This window comes from Corvus kubaryi, unplaced genomic scaffold (genome assembly GCF_017639235.1).
Source record: "Corvus kubaryi isolate FWS band 111438036 unplaced genomic scaffold, C.kubaryi_AGA036_p1.0 66, whole genome shotgun sequence".
NCBI lineage: Eukaryota > Metazoa > Chordata > Aves > Passeriformes > Corvidae > Corvus > Corvus kubaryi.
The window spans coordinates 14,270,692-14,285,277 of record NW_024582054.1 but is presented as its reverse complement, the minus strand read 5'-3'; the positions used below and the strand labels follow the sequence as shown (position 1 = coordinate 14,285,277).

Genomic DNA, 14,586 nt, shown 5'->3' with positions numbered 1-14,586 from the left:
TTTTACCATTGCTATAACTATGGTGAAATAATATTTTCTAAAATATTCTTGCAGGGGCACCAAATTGAACTAATATTCTGGGGTTGTCTTCTGTTGCACATCCCAGAGCCGCAGAAGGCAAAAGGCCAAATACAGTGTTGAAATTGCTTTTAGAGATAACAGCACCTCTTTCACCTGGCCTAAACAAATGATAAAAACTTTGTTAATAAAAGATGCATTTTTAACAGCCCCTAAATACTTAACAGCTGCATCAAATTTGGTCTTTTTAAGGCCAATTTGATCTGTTTGTCTGATAGGTCAGATAAAGAAGCCACTTCTTTTCAAAGAATATAAGATTTCTCAAGCTCACTGTGTGGACTTGTAGAGAAGAGGCCCTGTTAAGTATAGTCTTTTCCCTTGGGAACCACTATGATTCACTGAATACCACTGGCAAAGGCTTCATACCAGGGTCTCCACAGTGATCAGTGATTCTTTCCTTTTAATTCAAAACAGCAGTGAAAACTTCATATCAATGAGGGCCAATAAAATCCTTTTTTGGTAAGGTAACAGAGGACACTCCTCAGGGCAGACTTGGTGTCATTTGTCACCTTCATTTCAGTGGAGCTGTTCTCTTGCATTACAACTGCAGAGGAAGACTCAGAATCCAACAACTTTGAGATCAGTCTGCATTTCCTAACTACTCATTTCTAAGTCAGCAGGGAAACTTCATTCTTTGGGAAAGGACAGCAGTGTTCTAAAGTGGGAAGGAACAAGTTACCAGCTTCATTAAGACATGCTGTGGTGTGCACCTTAAGGGTGCTCTGCACTCGAGCTCTTTGGAAGACAAAGATGGCAAGAAGTTAAATGTGTATGAATAAAATAACTTAAAAGCTTCAGTTAGTGGAAAGGTTTTTTTCCATATTTCTGCGATTAACCATTTACAAGGATCACATTATGGATGACTTATATAGAGCAACCTACTTTCCTCCAAAATCACAATTTGTCTAGAGGTCAATCTTGGTGTCCTTTATGTTCTTCTAAAAGTTTCATCATTCTGAAAGGCTCTGCAATATATAATGCCCACCCAGGTGAAAGCACTGACAAGTTGCCTGTGACAACTTGGCATATGGCAGCAATAGACACTTTTCTTAAGAAAACTCCACAGAATGAATTCTGGTGGAACATGGCACTGTCATGAAAGTAGCTTTGTCTTGGCTGTTCTAGTAGTCTGTACTGCAACTGTCAAAATAAAAAACCCACAAAGTCAGACTACAAGACCACCTAGGCCCAGCTCTTGTTGAACAGAGGTCAACAGTCCACGCCTAATAGACAAGTTAAAAATCAGAAAAGCCCATTGTGAGACTTCCCCAGAACAGTCATTTGAAAAGTCTTAGAAACTTCTGTTTTTCAGTTTTAATATTTAATATGCCCTAACAGATTACTTTTTCACGGATTTGTCTACTTGTCTTTTTGAACCACATACCCTTTTTTGTATCCATATCTTGTAACAAGAAATTCCACAGGTCAATTAAGTACATATTGTGGAAAAAAGTTAAAAGTTGCCATCTCATTTCCCCCCCACACTTTCTTCGTTTTTTTTTCTTTGAAACTTGTATCTGTTAGTTTCACTTGATGCTCCTACTTCTAGTGGGCATGATTGTGAACAACTTCTCCTTTTTCAACTTCTCCCTTACACACTTCCTTGCTCATCTCTTTTCCAATTAACCACTTTCTGCATGAAGAGAACTATGAACGCTAAGCTGTTGGTATAAGCAATCTCAGTTCTGTAAAGCTGAAAAAGGTTCTCCCAATGTTTGGTATAAACAAGGATTTCAGCTCTAGAAACATGAGGTTCTAGAAGGAAAGAGAGTCCAGTCCCAGATTTAAGTAAAGTTCAGAAGCTTCTTTTGGAAGAAACTTATGACAGAACCCCGGGAATAATGTGTTCAGAAAGGAAATAATTTGAAGAGGATCAATCAGCCATTTACTGCAACCAAAAAAATCCAACTATTTATACACCAGCAAATAGCCCATTCAGAACCAAACAGTGAGCCTAGGATTATCAGCAAATATAAGAACTGAGGGAGGAAAAAAGTCCTTGGCAGTTTTATCAACTAAACCTTAAAAAATAAAACAGAAGCCAAACTACTTTTGTTTCCAGCAAATAATCCAAAATTACTGGAACTATTGTATTAGTACAATACAATAGTATTGTAAGGTACAGGCCTGAGAGAATGCATGCTGAGAATCCAAGTCTGTTCTGTAAAGTCATCTGTACATTAATGAGCTCCTCAGGTAAAGAAGAATGGTCTAGCACTGCCAGCCATTCAACTCCATGCATATAGAGAGTATCCATTGTGAGGAAAAGGCACAGAAGATTCCTACTAGTAAACAAAGGTCTTGATACCAAAACTTCCTTCCACAATGTGGAACCAGTATCAGAGATACACCTGTTGACCTTGCAGGTATCATAGTGAGGAGCATTTCCAACAAATCATGATTGTCCAAAAACATACCTAGTCTTGAGAATAGAAATTTCAGTACATCTTGTTGGCATCCAAGACTAAGTAGTTTGTCTAGGGTCACAACATGATCTCCCACTGATGGCACTCACATGCCTTGTGAGACTGTTTTAAAGGTCAAGATAAAACATGTTAAAGGGAAACTTGATACTTCATGTATTGAGCCCAAGTCAGCTCTTCTGAAAGGAGAGAATCTTATATCCCACCCCTTAATTTTTATGTCGTGGTATGCTCATCACCTGAACACAGCACAAAATGCTGTATGAACTCTTCATTACCTCAGCCTCCAGGACTCTGATGTGCACATTACTCCTTTCGAGAGTAACAAGCCTGATTCTCTGTCACTAAAACAGGCTCTGTAATTTAGACGTGATACAAACACCACAGAAAAGGGGGATCCTTTGATTACATTATTCACTGTTGCCACTAAAATAGATGCTGAATGATTTTGGGGCTTTCTACTGCTAATTTTTTTGCAGTGAAGAAGGACACTTTGATGGAACCATTGATGAATACAGAGAAAAAATAAACCACACTTGAGGATCACACTGCAACTATTATATATCCAAAATGGTTTGCTATTCTAGTTCCCTCCCTTGTAGTAGAAAACACTTCCTGTAAAATGCCTTCTCTCCCAAGATGGGTGGGAAACAGTTCTATGCTTGCCCACTGAATCTGTTAATTGCAGCACTCAGAGGCTTATGGAAAGGACAGACACGGAGATAGCAGAGCTGCGAAGTGACAAAATATATGTTACCCTTCAGTACACCATGCACAAAGACATACAGACTCCAGGCTGAAGAACACAGGGAGGTGGAAAAAAAGAGGCTGGAATCACAGAATTTGTTCCTGATTCTCTATTGCACATGTTCCCAGTGTAACAGCATTTGTGTTCAGAGATGGGATCAGCAGATGCTCAAGACAAAGGAATACTGCTGTGTCCTTTCATGCTCTGGCTGAGCACATCCTGAGAATAAACAGGAATTCTAGGTCTAGGTGTTTGGCTTCAGGTAAAGGACCAGTCTTGATACTCCTGGGTTGGTTTTTTTAATTTGTCAGAAGCAAAGAAAAATTTTCTCAGGCAAAAGGATGCAAGTCTTCCCTGCTCCCGATGCTGACAAAGTTCATTCCCTCAAAATGAGGGTCTTAGACTGCCCTGTGCGTTTTCCTGAATATTTAAAAAATCTTAGAGATAGGATATTTAATATACTGATATTAAGCCATCACAGTTACAGATGTGGGGGTTGGCTACATCTAACATGCAATGCAAAGAAGTTCAGGAAAAATGCCTGTAACCAAGTTCAAATCATTATCCCAAAATGAGTGGGTGCAAGACTGGCAAAGGTGACAAAACAATTCACCTGTGTTCATAGTAAGGCAGCACTAACTGGCAATTTTCTTGACAAAGATGTAAGAATGTTGCTTCTGACAATGATTCCTGTAAGACAATCACCTTTCCTGAGCTAACTAAATCTCTGCCCTCCAAACCTCTCTACAGTTTTCAGTGATGGCTGTGATAACCTGAACCAACAAACTAGAGAACAAAAGCAGAGATGAGAGTTCCACAAGGATGTATATTCTACGGCTACTCAGTCCTGTAGATAAAGCTCAGTGGAATAAGGATAGCTCAGATACTTTGGGAGGAAGAAAGGAATGGAATTGTTATTTACTGAAGCTAAATCTTACATGGAAATAGCCCCTCCAACCAAGCTGGAGGTGATAGCCAATACCACACATAGCAGAGTAGGCTGTGAGAAGACAGACCCCAAGGTCTTGAAGCCCACCGCTGCTAAGAATGTGTACAAGTCTGAAGTAACAACTTCTGCAACTAAATTTTCAGTAATCATGAGCCAACAAAAATGTGAAGAAAGTGAACATGATCATGACTGGCTCATGGAAATGAAAGATAAGCTAATGAAGGGAACAGCTGTACCACAGAGCTGCATTTTGGACAAGTGAAGTATTCAATGTGTCATATGAGTGAGTGTACCAGAAATAGAAAAATGCATGTTCTGTCCTATAAATTCATGCCTGAAGCAAGGGATGGTGAAACTAATAAGGTATGAACATAATTATTTAAACTTCTCATAATTTATCTGGTCTTGAGTGACAGAAAATATGTGGAATCCAAGAGTGAACACACATACAATCATTTCAAGAGAAAACACCTTCTCTCTCTGATACAGTTTCTTCTGTCAGCCCTTTGGGTTGATCACTATCTACTTGTCAACACATTAGAATGATCTCTTAATATTGACTGTACAAACCAGAAATGACAGGGGAATGTGGAGTAAGAAAAGAGATCAAACAGGATGTTGAATCCAATCTCTGAAGAGTCTGATACAAGCAACAGGAGATTTTTTTACCTTTGAGAACTATCAATCACATCCTTTGCTGTTGGACAAGGCAGAAGTTGCAAAATACTGAGGTTTCCTTTAACCTGGCACCAACAAAGAGCCAGAGCTGAAGCTGCTTCCTGTTCATTTTAAGGATGGATGGATCTTCTCTCCAATACATTTTCCAGCTGCTGACATTGTTTTCTAACACAAGCAAACTAACTTCCATAGCACTAGGCAAATTTTAACTGGAGTGCTTCACCAAGACACTATTGTAACTGATAAGAGCCACCTGGGCCTCAGAGTTCAAGCTTGGGTCTGAAAACATCAGCCAATTTTAAAAGTTTACAAAGTCTAACCAAACAGAAATCAAAATACAAAATACGCCACACAGAATACAAGCATCCCACTGTGAAACAAAGACAGATTTTTAAATCCTGTCCAGTAGAACAACAGCAAATATTTTGGGTGTGTGAATTAATAACTGAAATTACAACCAAAACAAACAAATGAAATTACTTTATTTAAATGGATCATTTCTATGGCTCTGTGCCAAAATTCAAGATGGCAACCAACACAGACATCTCCAGTCGCATATTCTAATATTTTTCTCTGCTGATGGTTGCCATGTGATGAAAGCATGGAATCTTGGCTGTTACCAGACTAGAACAGACTGAAATGGCTGAGCAAATGAGACTTTATGTTCAAACCTGGACTTTAGGAAGAACAGCTGGAGGAAAGACCACTTGTCTTACAGAAAGATCTCACAGTTAGTGATCAGGAAGAAATGGAAGCAAGGGACCCAAAGACTCAGCAGCAGAAGCTTTTAGAAGCATTCATTCACCTCAGCTTGCAGGTGTATCACCACAGTCTGCTTTCACAGATGTTTAGATACTCTCTTCAGTGGGTTGCCATCTTATCAAGGCCTCCTCTTCTCTCTTTTTGGCTGTTATGGGAATGTGATGGTATGAAGTCACTGCTGCTTCTTCCTCTGTCCCATACATGAAGCAATGCCTGGGATTCCTCACCTGGTGTTCTGTGTTAATCCTTCTCTGCGAGCAGAACCTGGAAAAAAACCAAAGTTGTTTTACTCAAAGATTTTGAGTAATCATGGAGGACTGTTTTGTGGGAAAAACTGCTGCACTGCTCTGCAAATCTCAGCCATCACCAGAAACCTGGGCGTTCCTATCATACAACCTCTCTGCCATAATAGATGAGATCACAGACCAGGATAACAAAACCTAACTTAGTAAGCTACTGTGTGAAAAAGTACTCTTGGTATTCCTCCTAAGCACCAGAATACCTTCTTCAGTCTCGCTTCTGACTCACATGACTCATCTCTTCACATGCACCTTCCTCTAAATCCTTCTCCCATATCAGTAGGCTTTAGCTCTCTCTTTGGGTCTTTTACCCATTTGCTTGCATGGGGGTTTACTTCCCCACTCCAACACATACTGAGGACCTTGGTGCAGGAGAGACAGGGGTGTGAAAAGGTTGATCTTTAAAAGAAACAAAATGGGGATAAGGAATTTTTTTTCCCATTATTATAAAGATATAGTTTTGACTTCTACATACTGCAGCATTTTCCTTTTTAGGCACATTACAGGAAAATGTCAATGTCATCTTCACTTCTTTTACTTAAACATCCTTAGACAGACCTTTAAAAAGAAAAATCCAAAACACTTAGCAATGTACTGAGTTTATTTTGGACAGCTTGCATTTTACAGCTAATCTAGTAGGTAAAGCTTGTCCAGTGTATCTGGCACATCAGCTTGCTCCTAAACATGAGTGGCATTTGTTGAGAGCTGTTTATTAAAAATAAAAAACCACTCTCCTTGAAAGTCCAGCATAGAGCCAAACATCACAGGGCACAGAGGATCTGGAAAGATGTTTAGAAAGTGGAATTGCCAGCTATGTCACTGCACAAAAAGTTTGGAAACTGAATTAGGAACCAAACTGCCAGCCATGTGCATTAAGATAGGATACCAGTCCAGAAACTTATCCCTTGTCAGTGTGCTGAAATTAAGGAAACAAAGGCACGTGAGAGAGGCAGCCAATTTCAACCTCATTTTCCTGTTTTGAAGATGTTTGAGCCTTCCTATTTCTACACAAATGCATAGCACAGTTTATCTTTTCTCACAAACTGAATTTAAATCACTTTCCTTGAGTTCTTGTATGATTACCTTGAGAACTCCGCACAAAGAGGCGCATTCCTATGTCTACAAGTAAATATGTAAAGTTCCTAACAAGAATGCAGCTCATTGCCAATTCAGTAATTTCATAAATATTAATGTTTATAATTCTCTGAAGTTTTATCATTTCAAAGCTATTTCACCTCCTTGTAGTTGAGTAGATGGAGGTTCTGGTTGAGTAGGGGGAACAGAAAAAGAGCTCATTCCTGACATGAGCCAACATTAAGGGTCGATTCTCTCCAGTGATAAAGAGTCATTGCAGTGAATCACCACATCCAACAGAATGAGCTTCCTTTATTCTCTGCCTGCCAGGAGGTATCAAAGTATCTGCCCATATGTCTGTCCACATGTTTACACACTATTATGTCATCCATGACTGCACCTCAAAAACTCAGAACAGTCACAGTGGGAAGAAAAGGATTACCTCCATTTTATGGATATCATTCTGAGTCACAAGAAAATCACAGAAGTTGCATGAAGTCATTTAAGAGATATCTCTGCACACTAAAATTCAGTGCCATATAGACTTTCCCAGCACAGATGTACACAGCCTTGGTCACAACCCAGCACCTAATCTACTGTGCTTCCAAGCTGCAGGAGTAAGACAGAGAAGAGCACAAGGCTAGATAACAGTACTTGGTCAGGGACCCATACATATTTTTTACAGCTAGTTTGGACTGTTTCAATTTACCCGCAGAAAGTTTGTGGGAGAACTGAGGAGCATATTGAAGTCTCCTGAATCTAGTGTTGAAAGTGGAACTTTCTTTCTCCCTGAAAAGCTAAGATTATCCTAGAAATTTAGATTTTTTTATCCCAGAGTGAATTTCTAATCCTAGAATGATGCCCAGCATTCTCTTGATAATATACAGTATAACTAAGAAAGGCAATAAATAAATGGGGTTTATTTATATCCATGGGTGACTGACACTAGCAAGCCAGGACAGCTGACAACAGAAAGCCAGCCTTCCCTCCCTGATATTTTGGGCACAATTTCAACCTGACTTGCTGGACCAGGAAGGCAAGGGAAAGCAGCAGTTCCAAGTCATGAAAATTTTCTCGTGGGGAGGTGAGAGAGGTGAGAGAGGTGTGGGGAGGTGTGGACGTCTCTCTGTGTGGGGGGAGTGTGATGTGTATGTCACGAACAGTACATACAACTGTATTCCAGAGAAGTCTTCCTGAATGAAAGCAAGCAGACTCATTGACAAGTAGAGAAATACCAGTGGAAGTCAGCATGAGCCTTCCTGCTCCCCATGTTAAAGACACTGTGCCACACACTCATCCCAACTGCTATTGCCCTTCTGTACTTGACAGCCTTCTTTCTGATTTCTCTTACTCACCTTCCTACTCCCGCGTTCACTGTGGCTCTCTCTTCTCTGGCTTTTCCTCACATTTAATTTCATAACTTCAGACACATGTTTTACCCTATTCACACACATTTTGGCTTCTATTTTTAGGCTCAATAAAATAACGTCAGATTAAACCAAAATCCAGTTTGGATGGGCAAAGCCATCCCCTCTATAGGTAGCTTAATGCCAAAGGACCAGATGTGAGACAGAAGCAGCCAAAATATTATATAACCTCTCTGAAGTCTTTGCACACCTGAACTTGAATGACATTTCCAACACAGCAAGGAAACACAGGCAGCTCGCCATCTCCTCACTACTGAAAACAAGCAATGCTCAGCCTCCAGTCAGGCAAAAATGCCAACTGCTTGAAAACATTACTTATCCTGCTTTGGAGTTTGTCAGAGGCAAAGGCTCCTAAAATTCAAGCTGGGTTCTAGCTCTTAGACAGGGAAGCCAATTTCTGAAGACTGTTCTTTCCTTTTTCTCCTGCTTTCTCAGGAAAAGTCCTGAGACTTGGAATGTCCTTTCAGTGGCATGAGATCGGTAGCAACAGGAAAAAGCTCCTTTCTTTCATAAAAGAAAAGCAAAAGGTTGAGTAAAGATGTGAGAGGCAGGTTGCTCTCACAAGGAATAAATGTCATTTCTCATGATTTAGCAGTGAATGACCCTCAGCTCTGAGAGGCGATGGCTGCGTTGGATATTATCTTCTTAACATCATCTGAGAAGGGCCTGGAATGCTGCTTCTGGCAGCGCTTTACACTCTGCTGAGACATAATGAGACTTAAATGCACTTTTCTCAGAACTGGATAAACTCAAACACAGTCATGTCCTGTTGATAACTTGTATCTATTTTAAAGGTACTTATTTGAAACATCAATATTTGCTCATTGTTAGTCATAAGATAATGGTTCCCTTCCCCTCCAAAGAGTACTAAGAAAGGGGGTAAAAAGAAAGTCTCTTCACCCTTCTACTTTCCCTTCTAGCCCATCTGGTACTACAGGTTTGTGTGTCATTACCTGACCTGGGACTGATTCATCAGCTAAAGCAGGTAGTAAAATTTTTCCCCCCCTTCCTGTTTGCCCTCTTTATAAAACTGTGGAAGTCAGTAGGGGTAAGAGACTTATTCAGGATGTTTCTGTGATGCATAAAAAATACCAATGGCTTTAGGAAGATAACTATAAGAACAAATGTGCAACTAAATATCCTCCATTGTAACTGATTCTTTGCCCTCCCAAAAAGGGAGGCACAATAGTAGGATTCAACTTAAGCTCCGCTGCCTTCCAAAATATGATAAAAGGGACCAATTCTGCTCCTCAATGATCCTTTCTCTGCATGGAGACAGCATTACAGAGAGATACTGAAAGAACTGCTGTTGACAAAGGCTGTATGCAGGGTGAGAGGCTGCACCAGAAAAGTTTGTTGCAAAGTGCGGGGTATCACATGGGAGCTCCCTCTTCAATGATCCACCCAGAGCTTCTCAGTCAGACAGATGGTTCTGAAAGGATTTATGGGCAAGAGCTCATCATGACTCCATTCCCAGACTAGGATAAGTAATGAGGTGACATCAAAAGTTGCTCTTCTGTGTCATAAGATACCTTGTGCCTGAGCAGTCAAAGTAGTCTGAGGTAGAGGTTACTCGAGGTGCCCATTTGAAGGTCATCTTTTGAAGTGAAGACCATTTGTGCAGTCAGTCACAGCAACAACAGAGAGAACCAGGAGGGTGGCAAATGAAGTTTGGAATTAACAGGATTAGTGAGAGGGAGGAGGCGTACCAGCAATGTGCTGTGTAGAAACCTGAGTGATTTCTTTTCCCAGCTGCTCCTGATGAAGGATTTGGACAGTGTAGTGAGACCAGCTGAAATCATAGTCAAGGTTCCTCTTGGGAACGTGGTAACAACATAAAAATAAATACATTGGTGTTCAACAATCTACTGCTTTCCAAGGCTGCAGGGAACCTGGCAGAAGCTGAGGAAGCCTGGACAAGGCTGGGCAGCTGGGAATTCCACCCCACTGTAACAAATGGCTGGAAGTCTGACACAGGCCACGCACAGTGGTAACAGTACATTTTACATCCCATCCCCACCCTTTATGCTCCAAGAGAGTTGAGAGATTCTGGCTGATAAAAGAATCTCCAAATTCCACACTTTTTTTTTTGTTTGTTTAGATCTGGCAAAAAATATGCAGTGATTGCATGTGTCTTGTTTATATGCCTGCTGTGTTTACTTGCCTTGCTTTTTTTCTGGGCCGGGACAATTCTGAAGCTTGTACTTTTGCATACCTGCCAAAGGAATCTAAAGAGGCTGCATTTCAAGAATAATGTTCAAGCAGTGGGTAGACAGCAGCCAGCCAAGATTTAGCATCTCCAATGCTATCTCTAATTTCAGGTCTCCAGTAACAAGACATATAATAAAATGACCTTGATCTTAAGGTCCATACAATAATCTTGGATATAAAAAACTTCAGAAATACACCATCTACTTGCAGATTTTCTGTAAAATGAAAAAAATCTGGAGCATGCTAGATGGTGAGAAGAGTAAGTACAGAAGTGCTCTTTACAGTCACTAGTTTACAAGCAGGGTCCATTCATTGCTCCATACTGGACCACACTGCTTGCACACTCATCATATTTGGATGGCATTCGGACACTGCTCTCCACCTTAGCCTAAAGGATATCACTAGAAATTGAAGAATAGCAGCCTGCCTTCTACAAGGATTAGATCCAAACCATTTTATTAATCCCCATATTCTTCAACTAGTCTCTTGGCAGTTCAGGATCCAGTTTTAAGCCCTTACAGATGATAACACATTTTATTTCAAAGAGTTGCATACTTTCAGGACTTGGCATTCACGCAGATACGGGGGCAGGTGAATGTCCAAAATAAACAGACAACTGTTCATCACCCTGCAACTAAGCTCAGATAGAGAACTGAGAATCATGGGGAATAAAATCAAATCTGTACCAACTAGCTCAAGAAGTTTCATCCTGATTGCAGATTGAGTTTTGACACTCCCTTTGTGCATCAAGTATTCTCAAGAGAACTAAAATACAAATAAATTAGATTTGGACTCATGTTTTCAACCAGACTAGGTAGAGATCCAAGATCCAAATAGATCCAAGAGATCTAATTCATGCATCCATTTGCACGAATTAGCGGTCTTCACTGTCAAACTTGAAATGCATATTACTAATTTTTACCTCCTCTAATTCTAATGGTTTTTTTCTCCTCTCAGCAGACACAGTGGAAAAGTTATGTGGACACTAGTAATATAAACATCAGCACAATAAAACTGCATTACTGTTAATCAGTCTGATGATGGAAAGATGAAGGTCCTGTCAAGTTTGGATCCAGGCATCAGTCTTGCTCAGTTTTAATCATGATTCATATTTGGTTGTAATTATATAGTTTATTAGTACATTATGTTTCTGTCATAGCAAAACAGAACCCCAGAGGTGTTCTGTCTTCTGAAGCTTTGAAAATAAAAATGTCACAAACTCTCAAGAAGCTGGCAGCAAATAAAGGAGAAAAGCCTGTTCTTTAACACAGGTGTCACTCATACAGCAACTCAACAGTTGCTGTTACCTTTGGAAATCAAACCAAATCAAATGAAGTCAACTTGAGTGTCTACTCTACAGATGCACTGAGGGGTTAACTATACTTTCAGATTGTTCCTATCTCCAGGCTCCTGCAGACAAGAGTCCAGTTCAGGAACAGAGAAGCTTCTTGGGACTATGCTGTTATACTTTCATAAAGTGCTCTTCATCCTCTAGTCTCCCCAAGATCTCCTTTGTGTTAGCATTTTCAAAAATGAAAAATAATAAATAGAATTAATTTCTAACTTTGAGATTGACACATAACCACAAAAATTCCTTGATGCTTCTTGCCAGCTTGTTCAAAAGCTAAATTCTGGTGGAAAAATGACATCTTTTTTATCTAGATCTTCACTTTCTAGAGAAAACAAATTCACACACTATTTACCTAATGCCACTAGAGAGGAATGGAAAATAAACCAGCAAAACATGGAAAAATGTCTCCAAACACCTTACATTCTTAAAATATACAGTAAAACAAAAATGACCAGCCTGATCATCATTTGAACTAAAGCACAGCCTCCATATATCAAGCACAGCCTCCTAAACACAACCCAGACCTGAACAACCAACCACAGTACTTACCTTAGCTGTACTCTGAAGAAGACTTTGAAAAGAGAGCTGATTCCTTAATTCAAAATCACCCTGTTTCAATAATACTAATTGAATTGCTAAATTCCATGAAACAGGAAACAATCGGTGTAATGCTGAGGGACCCTCAAAGTTAACACAGAATAAACAAAGCAGTGTTGTATATATAAATATAAATAATGTAAATATAAACAATGGCTATATTTTCAGAAACCCACTAGTGGCTGGGTGTTTAACTGCAGTTGAAAAATCAGGTCACAAGCATTTTGAATGTTCCCTAGAGGTAGTAATTCTCAGTATTTCTTTATTAGAATAAATCCTGCTAAACTTTCACAGATTCTGGTAAGAACCGGTCTCTTCAGACACTACAAATAACCTTCAAATGCTATCTTGAGTTATGAGGCTCTCTGCCCTCTCTCTCATTACACCAGTGACAGACAGCTCACACAACTTCTGCCTCTCTATGAAACGAGGATGAGTCTACTTTCATTGTACTGGTGGCTTGTTTCAGAATCCTGAGCTACCTTGCAGAAATGCTGACTTTTGTTTTTCCTTTTATTTCAGAGGATCTGTTCTCAAGAGCCTGAGCCCACCGCACAACAGCATCTACAACTGCTGTTCTACAGTTGCAGCACTAACCACTAGTGAACTGTCTTCTGGACAGTCTAGTTAAAAGTTTCCATAGTGGCTGGCTGTCTCTTCCACTGAGCATCATCCTGGCTTAAGCTAAGATCACTTGTGACACCTTTATGCTTCTTCTCCAAAGAGCCCCATAACTATTCTCAGATAGGCTGTTAGAGGAGGTCTATTCAAGCTTCTCAGACATTTTTGAACATTCGTGTGTATGTGTTTATACAGAGGTTCCACCTGATTCCTCTTTTATATCTGCAGTTTTTCACAGCCTTCTATCTTTAAATGCTTGCAATTTATTCTGTGATTTGCTTTATGACTTGTGTGTCCAACCTCTCTAGTTGGTATCTAGGATACTAAATACATGTGAAACAGTAACCCCAAGTAAACTGCTGCTGAGGGGAAATCAGGGCCCTAGTGTAAGCAGTCAATGGAGAGAGTGAAGAAGAAAAACAGCTGTTCCTGCAGCAAGGACCAGAGTAGCTTCTGAGACACATAAACCGGGCACAGCAGCCTCTGACACATACCAGTGGCTTGGTGCAAAGCTGAAGAAAGTATCATTCCCCAGTTTCCAAGAACAAACATTTTGCTCTAGTTAGTTTAATCACCACAATATTTAACGCTATTCTTGGAGCTAGGCACCTCTTTTAGCAGCAAGGAAGCTTTGAGGGACCCACCCACCATGGTTCTACTAGCCTACCCCTAGCCAAACTTGGGCTTTACCTAAGCCCTTATACTGTCAGCTGAACAGCAGGCTGTTTCAGCTTCACAGAGGGTAGTTTAGCACAGCGCAGCTAGACCAGTTCTACAGAAGGAAACGTGAGCTGAAGTTCTGAGTTCTCACTGGATTACAAGTATTCACAGAGAAGTGACTACCCTAAACTTTACAGTTGTGATCTAGCCTGTATTATTCCTCCAGCTCTGGCTGTTGCATTCCATCATTAACACTATCAACCGTCCTCATGCATGCCCTTAGTATTCACAGAAATGGGAAAGGATAGCAAAATGCTACCTACAGTTATCATGGACACACATAAGAACAGTATCCAGAGCAGATGGAGAGATTCTCTTGGAAAGGTTAAAATTACAGGGTGGCACCTGTGACAGTGCTCTTGAAAATGCAAAAAAGAAGGCAGATACCAGCACACAAACACCTTCATGTAAATCCACTCAGCAAACCAGTTTGGTCAATATATTGAGAACTTAGTTTTTACATTTAGTTTTAAATTTATCTGTAACCTTGCTTTATATACTGTACTAAAAACTTAAGTTGCACTATACAGTAGACCAAAACTTTTGATTCAGCTATACATATACCACAGGGTTGACATAATTTTTTTTTTTGATAATCCCATTATATGCCAGAGTACGCTGTCACATTCCAGTGTACCATAGGGTGTT

The 14,586-nt window shown here is 40.1% G+C and overlaps 1 protein-coding gene across 9 annotated transcripts in view; it reads right to left on the bottom strand.

Annotated features, from left to right (window-relative positions):
- Nucleotides 1-5,338: 5,338 nt before the first annotated feature.
- The window catches only part of TTLL5 (tubulin tyrosine ligase like 5), a 127,038-nt gene continuing 117,790 nt past the window's right edge, over nucleotides 5,339-14,586 (bottom strand). For 8 of the 9 annotated variants that reach the window (XM_042047997.1, XM_042048007.1, XM_042048000.1 and 5 more), the window contains one exon: nucleotides 5,339-5,902. In XM_042047997.1, coding sequence (XP_041903931.1) covers nucleotides 5,862-5,902 — 41 coding nt within the window. In that variant the 3' untranslated portion in view covers nucleotides 5,339-5,861. The remainder of the gene's footprint in view (nucleotides 5,903-14,586) is intronic. The other variant, XR_006019430.1, reaches the window with a different exon arrangement.